The sequence below is a fragment of the Choristoneura fumiferana genome, chromosome 20 (assembly GCF_025370935.1).
Source record: "Choristoneura fumiferana chromosome 20, NRCan_CFum_1, whole genome shotgun sequence".
Lineage (NCBI taxonomy): Eukaryota > Metazoa > Arthropoda > Insecta > Lepidoptera > Tortricidae > Choristoneura > Choristoneura fumiferana.
In genome coordinates this window covers 1946673-1966489 of record NC_133491.1, presented here as the reverse complement: position 1 = coordinate 1966489, position 19817 = coordinate 1946673, and the positions used below count along the sequence as shown (strand labels likewise).

The following is a 19817-nucleotide window of genomic DNA, read 5'->3' as shown; positions in this document are numbered from 1 at the left end:
TTTTTTTTTTTTTTATGTAGGTATTTATTTAGTTTACGTTTAACATTTAAAGCTATATAAATACGTATCTTAAGTATACAGAAAAACTGATTAAAGCTCGTTCGTCCAGGTCCTAAAATAAATATTCAATAGGCGATTGTGGGAATCCCCTATTCAGTTCTTTATTTATTATCTATGGCCATGGTTACAAAACCTTTCGCCACCTTCATTTCATTTTAGTACTTTGTGGGTGGTTACTGTTTAAAAAAGTACCCAATTTCAGGGAGAATATTTGAGTCTCCAAGAACCTAAAGCTGAATTTATCTTACCGTTTATGTTACACGACAAACATGCTTTAGGTATCATATAAAGGCGTGGGAAGCGTGACTCTGGGTTTCTAATTTCAGTTGACGATGCCTTGATAAGGCGAGATTTCTCTTGGGGATATTTGTGTTTGTGGGCGTATAACTGATAACATATTTGGAAATGAGGACCATACTAAGATATTAGTGTCGTCACAAGGGAAAGGACTTTCATCTATATGTACAGTCAGAGTCATAAATATATATAGAAACAATTTATTAAATCTGGCGTTACTTTGCGAACCCGGTTTTATGTGTCTGGATCTATTCGTTGCAATAAAAAAAAAACAATCTAAATTTCACTGTCTGTATAAACATATTTTTACTCCGTAATTCAATAATACACAGAAGAAGGTTCTAAAGTGTACTAGGTGCATTATGAACTATAAATTTCTAAACAATTACTTTGCTCACCGGCTACTTAAAGCGCGGCTTATAGTTCATGGTTTACCTTTGAAATGTCGACAAACTTTTAATCGAATATCAGTTAAAAGTCAACGTTTCCTATTTTTTTTATCGAATATTCATTACCTCGAATGATTAAAATAAGTATTTTTAAATCACCAATTTTCAATTTCTGGAAATGTTATTTAATAGATATTTATTTGGAAGAACTTTATTTCATACTTTTTTGAATGAAATTAATTAATTTTTTTTGTTGGGGTCGCAGTGTATAACCTACTTTTTTGGCAGCGATTTAATTTTGTTGGGGTCGCAGTTTAAACGTAACACGTAACTTAACCTATTTTCTGGTACCGGTTTAATTTTTTAGGGTCACAGCTCTAACCTAACCTAACCTACATTTCTGGTAGGTAGCGATTTTTTTTAGGTCATAGTTCTAACCTAACCTATTTTCTGGTGTTTTATAATAATACGTTGAAGAAATAAACAGCTATATTTAGTAGTTCTGTCTCATGAATAGTTGATGAAATCTATTTTCAAACAAATAATAATTCTTGTACTGTTGTTCTAATAATTGTTTTAATATGTAATGAAAAGTCGATAAAGTAAAATTACTCCAAGAGAAAATATTAGTTTTTAATATTCTATGATTTTTTTTCGATGAAATGAAATTCGATAAATAGTTTGTTGACATTTCTAGGGGCACCCCATAAAACCTAGTATGTACTTATACGCATGTATGTCGCTATATTGTACATAAAACAAATAAAAACTAGATAAAAAGAGAAACATATATGTGTAATGGCGAACTTATCCTTTAAAAGGATCTCTTTCTGTTAACCTTTGAACGATTAACACAACATCAGAAACGAAAATTAGATGCGCAATGAAGAGTTGAAAGTAGCAAATATAATAGTACCTACATTAAAAACTTAGTACAACGAACACATACAAATTAATAGACATACTTAATATAAAATTTGTCAATTTTTTTTGTTACCTACATTGGTTCAGGATTTATGTTCTATATACCTAGACCCGACATGAGTAAACTTAATTTGTCATTTTGATTTGATATTGACCGTTTATTCACAAATAAATAAAATCTACCCACGTGATGTTTTATTCAGTACGTGCGTATTTATTATTATCCTCTGTTTATATCAAATTTATTCTTTGTTTCAGGGTTTATCATCGCGCAAATACAATGCCAGTACCAAGTTCTTCACCCGGGTAGGTATGCATCAATGCCCAACACTTCGTATTTATTAAATATACTTCATCATCAGTAGGTTTACCTACGCTGAGCTGAAAGATATGACATCTCAAAAAGAGCACTACTTTTTAAAGTATTTTATTTAGGCAAATTTCCCTTGTTGTCACTTGTGTTTTTTATTTATTTTTGACTAGCTTTTGCCCGCAGCTTCGCCAGCGTGGAATTCGGTTATCGCGCGCTGCTCCCTCGGGAACTGTGCATTTTTCCGGGATAAAAAGTAGTCTATATCACTGTCTGGCCCATAAGCTATCTTTATACCAAAAATCACGTCAATCCGTCGCTCCGTTTCCACGTGAAAAACGGACAAACATACATACAAACACACACACTTTCACATTTATTATATATTAATAATATATAGCTTTTTCCCACGACTTCGTCCGCGTGGAATTAGGTTATCGCACGCGTTCCCTCGGGAACTGTGCTTTTTTCTGGGATAAAACGTAGCCATGTCACTCTCTGACCCATAAACTATCTTTATACCAAAAATCACGTCAATCCGTCGCTCCGTTTTGACGTGAAAGACGGACAAACATACAAACACACTTTCACATTTATTATATTAGTATCGATAGTATAGTTTGGATTATAATATAAACATACCCATGCAATATTCTCTGGCAAAAAATATCAATTTATCCTGCTTTGATTATTTGAGTTGTTTATTTCCAGTATTAATTTATAATAAGTTATTATAATTTTCCTTTCAGTTTCCTTCTCGCAAAGCCAGGCTGAATGGCACAACCTTCATCAACCCAGAAACCCGCCCTGGCAGTTCTCAACACCAAGAAAACGGTCACCAGACTCCATGCAATACTACAACACACAGAGTTCTCTTAATCAGGGCCCTTTCGGCCACAGGCCAAATCAAGGGCTTAACTTCGACAGTAGTGGTTCATACGACCCTAACCAGCGTGGGCCATTGAACTATCAAACTAGAGGCGGCTTTGATTTGGTTCATTCAGAAACACAAGACACACCAAGTGTAACGTTACACTCATACAGCCAAAATCCTTTTGGTCCTAGACCAGATGGTCCTAATTATCAAACCAGTTCTTACGATCCAAACCAACAGAGCCCGCAAAACTATCAAAGCAGAGGTGCATTTGATCTAATTAGATCAGACACAAATAATCCAAGCGATGGCCGATTACTCTCCGACTCTGCATTCACAAGAATATCTGAAACTCTAGGTGCCATAAACACAGTCGGCCATTATCTCGTTGACATGGTCAACGAAGAAGAAAAGGACGAATCAGATCCTAATCTTAAACAGCTTCCGCAAGCATTGTATACTATAAGTAAGAACGTTCTAGGCAGAAACGTGACAGACAAAATCGCTCCTATAGTCAAAAAAGCTTTACCAAGAGTATTACCTGATGCTCCCATCACAAAAATAGCGACAGGAGACACACATGATTCTAAGTCATGCACTACGCCTGACGGTGAGGCAGGGAGTTGTGAAGATTTGAGCAACTGTCCTCAATTGCTTCTCAACTTGATAAGTCTGCGAGAATCTCTTTGTTTTAAAGACCTTTTTGTGCCTGGAGTTTGTTGCCCTAAAAATGCTATAGTCTCATCTACACCGGCGATTGAAAAACCCGTGTTAACAACTACAAGTAAACCTACCTACTTAGTACCAGTGACTACGCCAAAGCCACAGTCCAAGCCGACTACTACCAAAAAGCCTACAGCAATTCTGGTGTTGACCACGAAGCGGCCTCGACCCGTTACTACTATCAAACCAGCTACAGTTTTACCCCCTGTGACCACGCCTCGAGTGCCGTCGACTACATATGCAACAGTGCCGCCACCGGTTATATCTAACTTCTCCAACATCGTCGACATCAGTGGTAAGATCTCGCAACTCTATACTGACCGACCTGAATCCTTTATTAATACCGAACAAGCAGATAAGAAAAAGTTATTGATGACGTCCCGTTGGCACTCTTTGGCAGTTTTTGTTATTCAGAATTTACAGACGTACGAACGATGCCATATAAGTAAAAGCTTGTAAAAATTGTATTAGCGGATTAGCTGCACTAAATATGCGTGCTGTAACGTTATTTCCAGAATGTGGGCAGCGAGAAGATGAAGGTGGCCGGATAGTTGGAGGTACGGAGTCCAAACCCGGAGCGTGGCCGTGGATGGTGGCTATCTACCTTCATGGTAACAAGCGCAGAGAGTTCTGGTGTGGAGGCACCCTGGTGGGCACGAAGCACGTGCTCACTGCTGCCCATTGCACCAGGGACTCAAAACAGAGGCCGTAAGTTACATTGTTCTTTCAGATTTTAATGCTAGGAACCTAGGTATGTCCTGGGGCACGGAGTGACAGTACTGGCGACGTGTGACAACATACGGATGATTTCCCTGCAAGTTTCAAATTTACTCCGATTTGATTCATAGAGAACCATAGAACCTCATCATCATTATCAGTTATCGTGATATTTACGTTATTTGACGCATTGTGTTATTGACGTATAAAATATTATTTATTGAAATAAGGATCTGTGTTAGCTCCGCAATCATTGTTGATAGTGTGGGGGGAGGCTCTAATAGAGATCTCTCTCCAGGCAGGTGTTATGCTTGGAGACTGAAGTCCGAAGGACGAGCTTCGTAAGCATTATATATATGCGTCCGAGTTGAGAAACTTCGATAGCGCCATGTAGGACTCGGTTGGAGTTTCTATACGTGATCACTAGATGACGCTAGGAGTCGCTACATGAGCCCCCCTTTTTTTAGACCGGAGGTCGGCGTGGAGTGCAGTATAGTCTGTGCGTGTGTCATGTGCCAGTTGCTTGGTTGTGTGTTTTGCGTAAGCTGCGTCGAGCTGCTTTGCATTGAGTGAGGATATCACACTGTATGTTTACAGTGTAGTGTACTGCTGGTGTTCCAGGCATATGTAGTTACATGCTAGTGGTGCACAGTGTGGTTTGTCTGGCCTGCTGTGAGACTGTGTCTTTGTCTTGGATGTCTTCGAAGGTTGCGTTATCGTCCATTGTCGGGGTCACCAATGTGGGAGAGACGCTCCAATAGAGAAATCTCCCCCCAGACAGGTGTTTTGCCTGGGGACTGAATTCTGATGGTTTTATAAATGCTTTATTATAATATATGTGTCCAAGTTGAGAAACTTCGATAGCGCCATTGTAGGACTCGGTTGGATTTTTATATGTGCTCACTAGATGGCGCTAGGAGTCGCTACAAATAACGTCTTATTGGTTCAGCTGAGCTTAATAATCATTAAAAGGACAATTTAGCCTTACTTGTTAAAATAAATATTTATAAAAGAAATGTAGAAAGCATGTAGTTTATAATTGTTTAGTTTACAAATCATTATAGTTTAAGTACCTACCTAAGTTACTAGTGCGTGGACATAGTTACTAGGTCTTCATTCTTATGTATAAAGAATAACGATGACGTACTGTACTGTTCCAGATTCCCTCCCCGTCAGTTTAGCGTGCGTCTAGGAGACGTGGACTTGGCGCGTGAAGACGAACCGTCGCGCCCGGTCACACTCCGCGTGGTGGCAGTCAGGGCGCACGAGCAGTTCTCCCGAGTTGGGTACTACAATGACATCGCTGTGCTTGTGCTGGCTGGTAAGATGTTCCAGTATTACTAGCTGTATTAGCCAAAAGACGCAACATCTAAACCTGTAAGCCTGTAACCTGAGAGTATCGTTAGTGACTTACAGACAATGCACAGCCTAAACCTAGAACCTAGTACAATATGTATGTGTATATAGTATACAAGAGATTTTGTGAAACTCCCACAGGACAGGATACTAGCCTATTTTTTATTCTTCCACATATTCTTCCGTAGATTAATCATCAAGTGCCCCATTTGCTCCTAAACTCATACTTAGATAGTTTTTCAGTAAAATTATGATCAGTGATCCCTTTTTGTGACCGTTTCTTGGCAAACGTAGTGAAGGGCGCCCTCTGGCGGTGGAGTGACGGTCTGCGAAAGGCTGCTGGTAGAAGCTGGATACATCGAGCCGAGGACAGATCATCATGGCGCTCATTGGGGGAGGTTTATGTAGAGCAGTGGACTGCTACTGATGGCCCCCCTTTTTATAACACTAATAAGCTCTAAGAAATCTGTCTTAAATTTCCAGAAAACGTCCAAAAATCGAAGTACGTCATCCCCATCTGCTTACCGGGCAGCGACCTCTACCGCCGACAGTTCGACGGATCCGTAGCGACAGTGGTGGGGTGGGGCACGACTCGGTACGGCGGCACAGAGAGCAGTCGGCAGCTGGAAGCTCGGCTACCAGTGTGGAGGAATGAGGACTGCGATAAGGCGTACTTCCAGCCCATCACTGAGGCATTCCTGTGCGCTGGGTACAGCAGAGGGGGCGTGGATGCGTGCCAGGTAATTTTTTTTTGGTCCTTGCGGGTATTACTCAATATCATCTCTGTACTTGCCACTGCTGGGTCAACACCTCATCTCAGAATGGGTAGAGCTTGGGCTGTAGTTCTCACTCACGCTGGCCTAGTTTGGATTAAGAACTTCATACACACCGTTAAATTTCTTCACAGATATGTGTAAGTTTTCTCACGATGATTTTATTCAACAAGCTTATGATAATTGTAGGATTCATTAATTAATATAGGTACAGAAATTAGTTATTGTAAAAGAAAAGATTTTAAAATAGTAAATACATAGATAATAATTATAACAACAAATGCTATACCCTACCAGGGTTCATGTTAACTTTAAGAGCTTATGTTACATGTATGCAATATAAAAAATAAATAAAATAATTTTCACGTAATTTCGCACATGAATTTTAAAATCTCATAGGTGCCCTGTTTGTAACTCACGGCTCTGCTTGGCCAAACCGTTAGACCACCATGGCTTTACTAACTTTAATAACATTTATTAATTCCTCAACCTATAATTATTTTGCGACTTCATCTATTTGTCATCTGTTGCAGGGAGACTCCGGTGGCCCGTTAATGTTACAAGTGAACGGGCGCTGGACACAAATCGGGGTAGTCTCGTTTGGAAACAAGTGCGGGGAGCCCGGATATCCGGGTGTGTACACCCGGCTCACACACTACGCTGGCTGGATGCAGCAACACTTGGTTTAAAATTACTGCTGTTAAAAGGAGTAGGCACGTGAGAGATGGAAACAGACTCTATAGTTAGTATTTACGCACTAAACTTTAGTGACTTAAGTGTGTTACCCGTCTTAAACTACGACGCGTCAACTTCATGTGAAAGGAATACACTGGTTGAAAAAATAAAAACAATAGCTCGTCTTGTTGGGAAGCCGTGTCAGTAATTTAGCGGCGGGTAGATATGTATCAACGATTAAACCTGCCAGTTACCAAAATAAAGAAAATAATTTGATTAGTCGCAAACATTGCCATAGAAAATGAAAAGATGTGGCATTCATATTTATTTAATTCTGGCTTTTTAATTTATTGTACTTTTGGTACGGTTGAATGTTTTTGTGATAAAGTTAACTGACTGTTATTTATAGCTTTGATTTAAGAATTAGGTAAGGATGAGACACGTTAAAAAATACAGTTCCAAGAAGGAACGAAACCGAGAAATATATTTAGTGTAAATAAAACTATATAAAACAAGTAACTGATTTATTTATTTCTCCAAGTCCATAATTAAATCCTTTTATCCTTGAAATGTTTTATATATAGGTAGATACATTGTGAATGTAAAACAAAAAGAAAGAAAGGGGCGCCTTGATGATAATATTCTGTAATCGCTCAGCAGGAGCATGGAGCTGACAGTAGGGACTTCAATGCCCCTGATATATATTACAATAGGTACTTCCTGTTTGTTTCACGTGTCACGGGATCCATTTTCTGCTAAAGTTATATTTAATATTTGACCTTCATTTTTACATCACCTAACCCAAATAACGCAAGAGTCGAGCACAAATTATGGTTATAAGACTTGGATTTGATTAATTAATTAAGTAGTTAGTACATCCTTGGTTTGTACTAATAACGAGAAGTTCGAGACAGTAATGCCATCTAGCGATATTCTATGGCGCCTAATCTTCAAACTTTTTTTAAAGGTAAATTTATAATTATAGTAGCAACACTTGCCAGATTTGTCATTGTCACTCAAACGTCAAACAAACGTCACTTCTCTCATGACTAATCCCAATCGGAATAATTGAACAATTTCAATGAAAATAAACAAGTAATTCAATTACAAATGCTCTTATTATAGCCAGTATATCTCATACGGCTCTGGAAATTCTGGCAGTTTTCTCGTTGGATTAAATTAGAAGTTATTCAAAATGAAGTACGCGACATCACCAACTCCGAGTTCTAGTTCGTTTAATTATCCAAGAAGCACGTCTCCGTTGCCTGCACCAGCTAATTACCAGCCTACGACGGCCAGCGCAGCTGTGAAGCGCTACAAATACCTTCGGAGACTGTTTCAATTCAATCAAATGGACTTCGAGTTCGCGGCGTGGCAAATGGTATACCTCTTCGTGTCACCACAGAAAGTGTTTAGGAATTTTAATTATAGAAATCGTAAGTGTGTTGACAAATTATTCTTATTTTGCGTCCGTAGTCTTTTAATTTATTGATGCAGTTAGATGTAAGACCTTTAACAGCAAAAGTAAACATTAAAACTATTCTAAAAACCTCTACTATGAAGTTCGAAATTGGAAATTTGTATCATGGCATATCCACGCTGGAGGTCTATGGTAGAGGATTATTTGCCCCCTCTTACCTATATAAAATCAACTTCACACAAGCAATGTTATTATCTGCTATTTAAAATGATTGCATCATTTAGGACAGTTTATCAAAGCATCTTGATACTTGAAGTATCTTAATCTATGGGTATTAGAATGCTTTAAATTAAATTTTCCAGACACAAGATCACAGTTTGCCAGAGATGATCCAGCATTCCTCGTTCTACTCAGCATTTGGCTATTCTGTAAGTATATGAGTAGGTACAGTCACTATCATTAATATCTGCCACAGCGAAGCGTGGAAAAAATCTGACGCAACCTCTGGTAGGTTGCCCTAGAAATAGAGTTGTATCAGATATTTATGCACACTTTCTTTGTCACATATTGGTGCTGGCGACTGTACCTATATTTTAAAATCTTTATGATATCCCTGTCATTTTTAAGTTCATACAAAGTTTATTCACTAGTCCCCAAGAAGATATGAATGTATGTAAACTTTATTAGGTATACAAATATAAAAAAATAAATTTTCACAGATGGGCTGATGTTTACAACATCATAATAATATAAATGATAGGGTGACAATTACTGAAGGCATCAAGTACATTCACCTCAATTAATATCTGCCACAGCAGAGCATGTAAATAAATATCTGGTATCAAAGTCAAAGTCAAAGTCAAAATATCTTATTCAATTTAGGCTATAACAAGCACTTATGAATGTCAAAAAATCTACCACCGTATGTCCTACCAACCTTAGAAATATAGTTGTAGCAGATATATTTATGCATGCTTTGTGTCATTGGTTCTGGTGACTGTACTCTTACCCCTGTTTCACCATCCATTGCTGAATTTTATTTGACAGATAAATATGATGCCGTTTGTATGTTTTGCTCGAATAGATGGAGACAGCATCACATTTATCCGTCAAATAAAATGAATCAGTGGGTGGTGAAACAGCCCCTTAATCAGGTACTTTAAAGTATGCGCGGTAATGCTGGCCCGGGTGCACTGTGCAGGCGCAGCTGCAGGCCCGTCGCACACGCCGCGTGCAGTTAGCACTGCTCATACTATTTTGCCTTTGTTCGCAAAATACCAGATTCGCAAAATACCAGATTCTCAAAACATCAGATTCTCAAAATACCAGATTCTCAAAACACCAGATTGTCAAAATACCAGATTCTCAAACTACCAGATTCTCAAAATACCAGAATCGCAAAATACCAGATTCGCAAAATACCAGATTCTCAGAATACCAGATTCGAAAAGATCAGATTCTTATAATACCAAGATTCGCAAAAGATCAGATGAGGATTGGATTCATTATCTTCGTTTCAAAATTTTGAGGAGAATTTTCGCATTTCGACTTTCGAATTTCGTAGTAAATAAATGTGTAAATAAGTGTTTTGAGGATGTGGTATTTTGAGAATCTGGTATTATGAGAATCTGGTATTCTGAGAATCTGATGTTTTGAGAAACTGTTGTTTTAAGAATCTGATGTTTTGAGAATCTGTTATTTTGAGCATCTGGTATTCTGAGAATCTGGTATTTTGCGAATCTCTGGCGTATACGCGTCGCAGTACGTTTGTCCCCTAGTGCATCCCTGGCTTTATTTATTATATTCCAGTGTCTTCGGTGTGCTTTGCGCTGGGCATGGGCCTGGGCTGGGGCCAGCTGGTGCTGTTCATCATCTTCGTGGTGTTTGTGGACTTCATCGGGGCAGGGTTGCTCGTCTCTACCATTTTCTGGTAATTATAGAGTTGCTTTTCATGCAGATATAATCTAGTTTGAATAAACAATAACTTACACAACGGCAATCCAATCACTCAATGGTCAGCTTTGGTCTTTTTATTGTTGAGGCATTGAATATTCCAGGTGACCATGTCAACCTCATGGGTGCTCGCTCATTTCCCTACACAAGGGACATATCAAAGAAGTGGTACATGAAAATGGCATTGTCAGATTAAACCTGAATTGACCTGGCCATTATGCATGGGACCCACCCAATCCCCCAGGAACTCTTTTACCAAACACATTCTCTTCATTAATTTTTTTTCTTCATTCTCTTTTGGTTTTGTTGTTTTCTTTTTGTATTATTTTCTGTTTTATATACAATAAAGTATTTACACATATACATTCCAGTCAGCATTGGTTTAAAAGCATGTTAAATTCACTTTCTTAGAACATCTGAAGTGCCACAGTTTTTTTTACATAATACGGACGCACGCGTAAACTAGTCGATCTGGTAGTTAAAATTGAAATTCCAGGATTTCAAAATTCCCCTGGGAAATCTCAAAATTTATATTGCGATCTTCATTGATGTTGTGTTAAGAACAACTGTACAAAATTTCATGTTTCTAAACCCAGCGGTTGAAATTTCAAGATTTTATCCCTAATCCATGGGAATATCGGAATAAAAAGTAGCCTATGTGTTATTCTAGACGTCCAGCTACCTACGTAACAAATTTAAAAAAAATGCGTCCCACCATTTTAGCGTGAAGGAGTAACAAACATACACACACACACACACACACACACACACACAATTTTTTTATTTATGATATAAGTAGGATTATCCACAGTTTACCTAACAGCCTGTACATCTTTATCGTTATAGGTACTTGAGCAACCGCTACCTGCGTCGCGACGCGTCCTCCCCGGACGTGGAGTGGGGGTACGCGTTCGACGTGCATATAAACGCGTTCTTCCCTCCGCTGTCCTTGCTGCACTGCTTGCAGATCGTTTTGTTTAATAGTAAGTATTTGGTCGAATTCGCCCACCGAGGGATCCGTACCTCTTTTATACAAGAGGGGGCTAATGCTTTTTATGGTGTCAACATCCCTATTCAAAACCACGACCCACTTATAGAAGTTAATAGAGGCACAACAATGGTGTCTAGTAATTTAATAAATATTAATTTCTCCTTTCTAGGTCTCCTGAGCCAGCCGGGCATCCTGTCGTGTTTCGTGTCGAACACGTTCTGGCTCGCCTCCATTATCTACTATCTGTATATCACATTCCTCGGATACAGCAGTAAGTTATACTTATACTTAAACTCTGATTCGAACCACTTTGTTTCTCATTAAGGTCTCTAATTGCTACACCGTATCATACTATGATCGTAATAACAACATGTCAATGGCGTGTCATACCCATAAGAAGCGTATCGGCACCGTTTTTGACGCTCCGTGCATGGCACGCGACGGCGGCGGTTGGTTAATAAATGACCTAGTGGGCATAGTCATACTTTTCGATATAAATAAATAAATAAATATCACGGGACAATTCACACCAATGAGGGCTATCGTTTTTTGTCTCACTAGATGGCGCACTGTTGCGTGAGGTTTTTAAGTATGGCTTTCAAAGTCTGTTATTACGGGCGTGAAAACAAAGTTTAGATTAAAATCATATTTAATACACCTTAAAACCGTACCATAAAAATATCGAGCATGCCACAGTGTTGCATAGTCCCCGTTTTGTTCGGAAAAAAGGGGGGACAAAGGTTTCCGAAAGACAAAACTGTCTCAAAATACAGACATTCATTGCCCCGGAACGCATATTTGTCATAATTAATTTCAGATATTGCAAAATATTCACAAATTTATTCTAATTATAAATAAACCCGCGAAGCTCACCCAAAAACTATGAGATTTGACATTTCGGAGACCTCACGCTACACTAGCGCCTCTAGTGGCGAATTCATACGCGATAGCCCTCATTGACCTAGTCCCAAAGTAAGCTTAGCAAAGCTTGTGTTATGGGTACTAAGCAACGGATAAATATAATTATATAGATAGATACATACTTAAATACATATTAAACACCCAAGACCCGAGAACAAACATTCGTATTTTTCATACAAATATCTGCCCCGACACGGGAATCGAACCCGGGACCTCAAGCTTCGTAATCAGGTTCTCTAACCACTAGGCCATCTGGTCGTATAAAGAATATACTTTTGCCTGGCACGTTCCTATTACGGTCATAGTGTGATACGGTGTATTGGGTAGAGACCTTATTAATTTTACTTGCCATAGGTACCAACATTTGCCATAAAATATATCGGTTTTCACAGAGGCGAAATATCGCTAGATGGCGTTAGTATCGTGAGATCCGTTTGACGTTTGCTTGCGATTGGCTCATTTAGCATTTTTTTTTTAATAAATGGCTTCTGTCCGATTGAATTTAGTTATTTAACCAATCACGAGCAAAAGTCAAACGTCAAACGGACCTCACGATAGGTACTAACGCCATCTAGCGATATTTCACCTCTGTGAAAGCCCTCATTGTCTGGTCTTTTTTAAACGTCATCTGCTGTTCGAGGATATTTAAATGAAGCGTTCCTATTGGTTCATGAAAAACTCATTCCTCACACATCTCTGGTCGAAACGCAGCCTTAAAGTCGATAAAGTAAGAACTCATCATCCCAGCTTATATAAGTCCCACTGCTGGACACAGGCCTCCTCTTAGAATGAGAGGGCTTGGGCCGTAGTTGCCACGCGGGCCCAGCGCGGATTGGGAACTTCACACACACCGTTGAATTGTTTCGTAGGTTTGTGCAGGTTTCCTCACGATGTTTTCCTTCACCGTAAAGCTCGTGGTAAATTTCAAGTGTAATTTCGCACATGAACTTCGAAAAACCCAGAGGTGCGAGCCGGGGTTTGAACCCACGATCCTCTGCTTGAGAGGCCATAGGTCAAACCACTCGGCCACCACGACTGAAGTGAGAACTGTGCCACGGAAATTCCGAACTCAGCTGATAAATAGGGTTTTTTTCATTTTCTATCCCCGAAAGTGCATTTCGGGCAGGATGCATACGAAGTTGTGAATTATTTTACAAACATAATCTGAAAGTTTACAATTAACTTTCAGATTATGGAAAACTAGTTGGGAATGGTAAGTTTTGAGTTTTGAGGCATACTTTTATAGCTGTATTGCCTTTTGAGAATAACTTGCATCTGTGGTACATTTTGCACCTAACCTAACCTACAATAGTTTGAGTGTATTTTTTTCCTTAGAGCCTGCAGGGCTACTACGAAACTCGAAGTTCGTGTCGTGCGGTCCCTCTCGCTCTCGTATAAAGTAGTATACTCGTAAGTGTCAGAGAAACCGCACGAAACGAACTTCGAGTTTCCTAGTAGCCCTGCGGTACAGACAGACTAGATTCCAACTGCAACGTAACCAACTGCCGACTGCTCATACATTTTTCGTTGCTGTTCGATTGCAGTCGGCAGCTACGTTGCAGCTGGAATGCAGTCCATTTGTACTGGCCCTTAGGGTGTTCTATCATATTATTAAAAACCACGGTATACATATTGATTTCTACGTGACATGGTCCAAGATAAGACCGATCTTCGCCCATATGCATAATGCGTTCATCATTAGAGCAATACAACCGTTCTACATGCGTGCGGTGGAGAAACTGCATGAACACACATTTCAAACTCAAACTCACAACATTTATTGACAACAAAAACACACTACATCACAACAAGAACACAGTAAAAACATAAATAGGAAAAGAGAGAAAAATTTGAGACATTTTGCTGTAGTGTGATGCCAAAAGGACTCTGTGCCGTAGCCCTGTAACCAGAGCTGCAGCGCTGGTGTTCAGCTGAACCCCGGTGAGTGTGCACCCACGGGGTGACACTCTTTCACGGCCCGGATAATACCGGTATGGAAATACCGACCCTGTTTTTCGTGTACTCGTCCATAGAAGCTCCTGTCAGTTTCTACGGGCATGAACACAAAAAAAAAACAGGGCCGGTATTTCCATGTCGGTGTTATCCGGCCCGGGAAAGAGTGTCACCCGACCCACGTAACTGAACGCGTAATTAGTGCGGGAAAAGAAATAAAACTATATATGAATATAAGAATTATAAAATACCTATAAACATATATACGCGTGGAAATTTGTACAAGATGATTTGTTGATATGACGTAGCTATCATAAGGTCGCGGGTAAGCAAAGTTGTTTTGGTTTATTGATATGGACCTCCGCAAAGTAACACAGTTTTTTTTTGTAAATGGATTTTTTTTTTGCCCACAGACCTACCAATGCTGACTAACGCTCGAGCTTTCCTCCTGCCACTCCCAGCGCTGACCCTGGCGTATATCGCGTCTCTACTCATGGGATTCAACTTGAGCCACATGCTAAAAGACTTTTACTTGTACAGAGTACTATAGTGTCTGCTTGGTATCCACGCAGGCAAAGTGTAAAGCCTTTTTTGTAATGTACCTTCAGATGTGTTTGAACTTTTAATTTATACATGTCATATACAGTATTGTCTACAACCCAGGCGCCATCTCTTTCTAACATAGGGTTAGTGATAAAACGAATTTTTGGAAGATGAAGTCGCCGGCAAATGCTAGTAAGTACAACATATTTCTGGGAGTCTGGGATGATATAAAAAAATGAAGGTCGATTGTACTTGTTTATTATGTTGTAGTCAATAAGTTAACTGAGAATATATCATTGTAAATAGTCAATAAATAATTATGTAAATTATTTACTTAATTGTTTTTATTAAATATCTTTTTGTAAATTATATGTTTATTTTTATTGATTATCTCTTATTCCCGGTACAAATTTTTTGTTGCATGTCCCAGCAGGGGGTATATACAGGGTGTTCCAGAAACTGACGACAGTCCATTGACTTTACTAAACTTATAAAATCTCGTCATCGAAGACAAAAAGTTGGAAAACCTGATAAAACATATCTAAGAACCATCGCTAGAAAACCTACTTTTAAATTAAAAAAAAAACCGCATTCAAATCGGTTGACCCGTTTAAGAGCTACGGTGCCACAGACAGAGACAAACTTATAACACCCCATTTTTTTGCGCACAGCACAAAACGACTAATTTTTAACCCTAGGGTTCCGTAGCCCAAGTGTAACTCGTCATATCGCGTTGGACTTCACGTATTCATTGAAATATTATTTTTAAACTGGGTTAGGGCCAATATTGTAGACAAGCGTAGTAGTGAAATATCCTAATAAACGACTCTATTTTTGATGGATCAAAACCACAACAATGTTGCGTTCAAACGTATTTGTTTTATATGTGGAAGACAAAGAGAAACGAACCACTTCAGTTTAGCGACTAAGAAGAAGAGATAATTTAGTATGAACTTGGTGATAGTCAATATAGCGATGACTACCTACTATTTCTGGTATTGTTTTCGAAAGATAACTAAAAGATTAGGGAAAATGTAAATCAGACAACTGTTTCTCTACAATATGAGATTTTATTAGACAATACGTTTTGATCGAATGATTATGATATATAAACATAATACTACGTCAATCAATAGATTCTATCACATAATTTAATCGTCATCTAACACAATGACTTCATCTGTAGATAAAGGTTTAGGCCTTGCTTCCGTTTCGTTGAACAGTGCTTTTTTGACTTCCGGTTTTTTGCCTTGAACGATCGGTGCTTTAGGAACTGCAGTCTTAGTAATCGTCAGTGAAGATGGTAGTCTGCTAATAGACGCTTTTATCTCCTGCGTGCTTACATTCTTTGATATCGTAGGCATATTCTTTTGCCTTTCAGCTAGTTTCTCCTGCAACGTTTTTCCTGGGCTTACTTGCTGATGCGGCATCGGCGGTTTGGTATGGATCGGCGCGCTCACCGTTGAAGCTGAGGACATGTGCGCTTGAGTGGGCACTGAGTGCGTTGATACAGGAGGATTGTAGGTCGTAAGCCCCGCCGTCATCGACGCGGGAAGTGAAGGCAAAACGGTACCCATACTCGGAGCCAGAGGAGCTGATGCGGATTTTTGTAAACTAGCTGTAGTTTTTTGTACACTGCTCGTTGGTTTCTGTAAACCACTCGTCGAGGTGCTCGCTGTTTTATGCATTGATGTACCCGCACTGAACGACTTGGATGCCTTCAACTGTGAACTAACAGTGTTTTGCCTACTTCCGGGCTTGGGACCGCGTTTTTGCTTTTTAGCAGGGGGAATATATGAAGAGAATCCTTGTCCCAAAAATTGTCTGTAAAATTCAGCTTGAAAGGAATTCTGTAGGGATGTTTGTAACGAATTCTGTAACGTGTTCTGTAGTGAAGAGTAACCTGCTAATGCATTGCTCAAGTATGATAGAGACAACGCTGCTGCGGTTTGCTGCGAAATTACAGGATCATTCAACATCGGTAAGTAGTTTTGAAACGCTGCAGCCATTTCATGCTGTGACATTTTCGGTAGAGCAGTCGCCGTCGTCGCTGCAGTTGACGATGTCGGTGCAGCGGTCAAAGAAACTTTAGGATTAGTTTTAGCTTGATTAGTAGCTTTCAACGTTTCTGCAGCAGCAGCTGCTGCTGCCATTTTGGCTGCTTGTTTCTTCTGTGCATTTTGAGACTTTAGCAAATTTTCTTGATTGCTTGTTTGTCTGAGAACCTGACAGTATTTAAGACTAAGATCGACTAGATTCATATTATCTGTTATAGGAGTAGTGGTTATTAGTTTGTACGCATCTACTAATAAGTTAACGAATTGTTTCGAGTTGGACTGCTTTTGCACTCTCTGGTACGATAAGTAAATATCTATCATAAGACTTTTGAGCCCTTGTTGTTCAACTTCATTGCTCTTTAAGTCTGGTTGTTGACAGAACTTCAGCAGCTGTCCTTTGAGCGATAGAACGGATAAGGAAAATGCTTGCTGAGCTAGCTCCCCTCGGTCACAATCACGGAGGTATGTTTTATCTGGTTCAGGTATTTTCTGTAGTTGCAAAGTCAAGTCGAGCAATGTTTTATGATCATCTATTTCTTTTAAAATCTCCATTGTAAGTAGAACACAACGACTCATATGAAAAGCGAAGCCACCAGCTCTTTCGACTTCATCTACCGGTATTTTCCAGATGTTATTGAAAAAATTCGCCGTTTTTCTTTCACTGAAGAGTCCACCAATAGATGAACCAAAACTTGACGTGAAGTTAAACAGCATAAGATCACGGCATCTCTCAATGTCTTTTCCTTTCTTGAAATAAAAATGGTAGTGAGCCAGCCTGTAAATGGCTTTATAATGTGGCGGAAATCTACTCGCACAGTCTTCTAATGCGTATAAGCATGCAGATACAATGTTCATGATCTCTTCATCTGTCAAAGGCCTGGAATCATTGCTGGATTTATTAGATGATTCGCTATCCCTACTCGAGTCAGTACTGCTATCAGTTGTCGAATCACTCGAACTAGATCCAGTGGATGAAGAAGATGAACTACTGCTGTCTTCTTTTTTCCCTAGGTCTGTTTTATCTTTTTCTTTTTCTGTGTTATCAGCTACTATAGATACTGTATCTGGCTTCTGTAGGTCAGTTTCTTTTTCTTGTTCTTTATTATTAGTTTCATTAGTTGGCTCTGTAATCTCCATAAGCGTGTTCGCATCTTTCGCTGGTTCAGCTTCGGAATTTGTCGTTTGTTTTACAGGTTCTTTATTCGCTATTCGTTCAGTATCATACGATGCTGATCGCCTGACCTTGGCAGCTGCGGATTCTAATTTAAGCCTCTTAGCATCAATATTGCTTTCTTCCCCCGCATCACTAACAGAACGTTTGAGTATATTCGCAGCCTGTACAGGCTCATCTGCAGCAACAGACTTGGTCTCTGCTTTTTCTGTCTCTAAGGCCGCATTTTCTCTATCCTTTGCCGATTTTCTCGAAAACGGACCCTTTTTCCATTCTTCTATACACGTTTGAAATACCTTGCCGACAGATACGGGAATTGGTTTGTTCTCATGTTGTTCTATGTATTTCAATATGGATGCATGGATCCTGTAATGCATCTCTAATACCTCAATAGAAAGGGTCATTGGAGTACTGTAGCTAATTTTGAGAGGGTAAATAGCTCCAGCTTTTTGCAGCATATCAACAGCTTTGGAGTAAAAGTCTAAGTATACTGCAGGTGGCTTATTTCTTTTTTCAGCAACTTTGCCCAGCATGTAATAGTATAGCCATATTTCATCATATGATTTATCATAATCGTTCGCGGTTAGAATTTCTGCAGCGGTAAAACATTTGTGAGTCGTATCAAGCATATCTTCTTTTTGCTTTTCTAATGATGCGAAATCCTCCATGCTAAGTGACTCACTTGCTTGTTTTAACGCTCGAGAGCAAAATGAATGAACAATGTATACAAACATTCCATATTCAACCCACATGTTGCAGTGATTAGGGTCGATTTCTAATGATCTTTGAAAACATCTTACTATGCATCTTGCAGGGTTTAAAAACTCTTTTTCATTTAGATTCTTACAGGATTTCAGAGGCCTTTCGAGTGTTGTAACTTTTGCTAGAGATATTTGTGCCCAAGATTCAAAACGTTTGTTGTTAATTACAACGTCAAGCATATTGAACTTAACAGCCATATCTACTTCTTCTTTCTTAAAATAATAGTCTCCTAACAAGAAGTATATATCTTTCATCTTGTACGACAAAAGTGGGGGTACAGTTGGAAGTCTTGTCTTGGTGCCTTTTATGTATTTCTCGACTTCTGGCACATACTTTTGTGGGTCACAATCTGAGGGTAGCAACGCTAGTATACGTTGGAAAAGCTGTTCAGTGTCTGTTGTTATAGCTGACACCTTGCCCTCTAGCTCTGGTAAAGTGACAGGTCTAAATATCTCATACAACTGTTGGGCTCTGTGCCAATCTAATGAATATGGAGTCACATTGTGATCTTCAAAATATTTCACCTTTGTCTTCCTACTTGGGTGACCATATAAGCAGTAAATGCATTGTTCCATTAATTGCACAAGTTGTTCTGATGACTTAGCTAATGCTGGAGATCTTATCCTTGGCACTATTGTATCTAGAATGAAATATAGGAGTTTCCCATCAGAATGACAACACCAACCTCTGTTCCCTAACTGTTGATGTCCAATGAACAGCACCATAAGCGGGTTAGGGACACTGTCACTGTCGCTTTTATCAGCTTCAGGAATCACAGCAACGCGACCCTGATCTTCTTCTCTTTGCAGTATATAATAATTAAAATCCAAGGTACTATTGTACCAAAAGGCATCTCAGTAGCATTTGTTTCAACTTGATGACCAATTATTCTAATTAGGTCTTCCAGACCCTGACTGATCTCTTTTTGGTGGCCGCATCTAGACATGT

General features: G+C 39.2%; 4 protein-coding genes across 11 annotated transcripts in view; 2 read left to right on the top strand and 2 right to left on the bottom strand.

Moving 5' to 3' along the window:
* LOC141439091 (clotting factor B-like) overlaps nt 1-7617 on the top strand; it is a 27384-nt gene extending 19767 nt beyond the window's left edge. The window contains exons 2-7 of the mRNA XM_074103227.1: nt 1929-1976; nt 2730-3872; nt 4093-4285; nt 5455-5615; nt 6134-6390; nt 6957-7617. Coding sequence (XP_073959328.1) covers nt 1929-1976; nt 2730-3872; nt 4093-4285; nt 5455-5615; nt 6134-6390; nt 6957-7112 — 1958 coding nt within the window. The 3' untranslated portion in view covers nt 7113-7617. The remainder of the gene's footprint in view (nt 1-1928; nt 1977-2729; nt 3873-4092; nt 4286-5454; nt 5616-6133; nt 6391-6956) is intronic.
* GluClalpha (glycine receptor alpha 1) overlaps nt 1-19817 on the bottom strand; it is an 89391-nt gene that overhangs the window by 51638 nt on the left and 17936 nt on the right. The gene's annotated exons all lie outside the window — the stretch shown is intronic.
* LOC141439116 (protein unc-50 homolog) lies at nt 8066-15248 on the top strand. Of its 2 annotated transcripts, XM_074103254.1 has the most exons (7): nt 8066-8534; nt 8881-8946; nt 10328-10448; nt 11318-11454; nt 11632-11733; nt 13573-13596; nt 14750-15248. In XM_074103254.1, exons 1-7 carry the CDS (start codon nt 8294-8296, stop codon nt 14884-14886), a joined length of 828 nt encoding a protein of 275 aa, XP_073959355.1. In that variant the 5' UTR covers nt 8066-8293; the 3' UTR covers nt 14887-15248. The 2 variants fall into 2 exon arrangements, with proteins under 2 accessions (XP_073959355.1, XP_073959356.1); XM_074103255.1 differs by lacking the exon at nt 13573-13596.
* Nucleotides 15930-19694, bottom strand: LOC141439074 (calcineurin-binding protein cabin-1-like). The gene has a single exon (XM_074103200.1). It carries the CDS (start codon nt 19592-19594, stop codon nt 16031-16033), a length of 3564 nt encoding a protein of 1187 aa, XP_073959301.1. The 5' UTR covers nt 19595-19694; the 3' UTR covers nt 15930-16030.

Excerpts from the sequence above, each read along its gene's own strand:
- LOC141439074 (XM_074103200.1), bottom strand. The coding sequence starts at position 19,594 with ATGGTGCTGTTCATTGGACATCAACAGTTAGGGAACAGAGGTTGGTGT.
- LOC141439116 (XM_074103254.1), top strand. The coding sequence starts at position 8,294 with ATGAAGTACGCGACATCACCAACTCCGAGTTCTAGTTCGTTTAATTAT. Across the intron at positions 8,535-8,880 it reads GAATTTTAATTATAGAAATC|ACACAAGATCACAGTTTGCC; the intron begins GTAAGTGTGTTG and ends TAAATTTTCCAG. Across the intron at positions 13,597-14,749 it reads TGGAAAACTAGTTGGGAATG|ACCTACCAATGCTGACTAAC; the intron begins GTAAGTTTTGAG and ends TTTTGCCCACAG.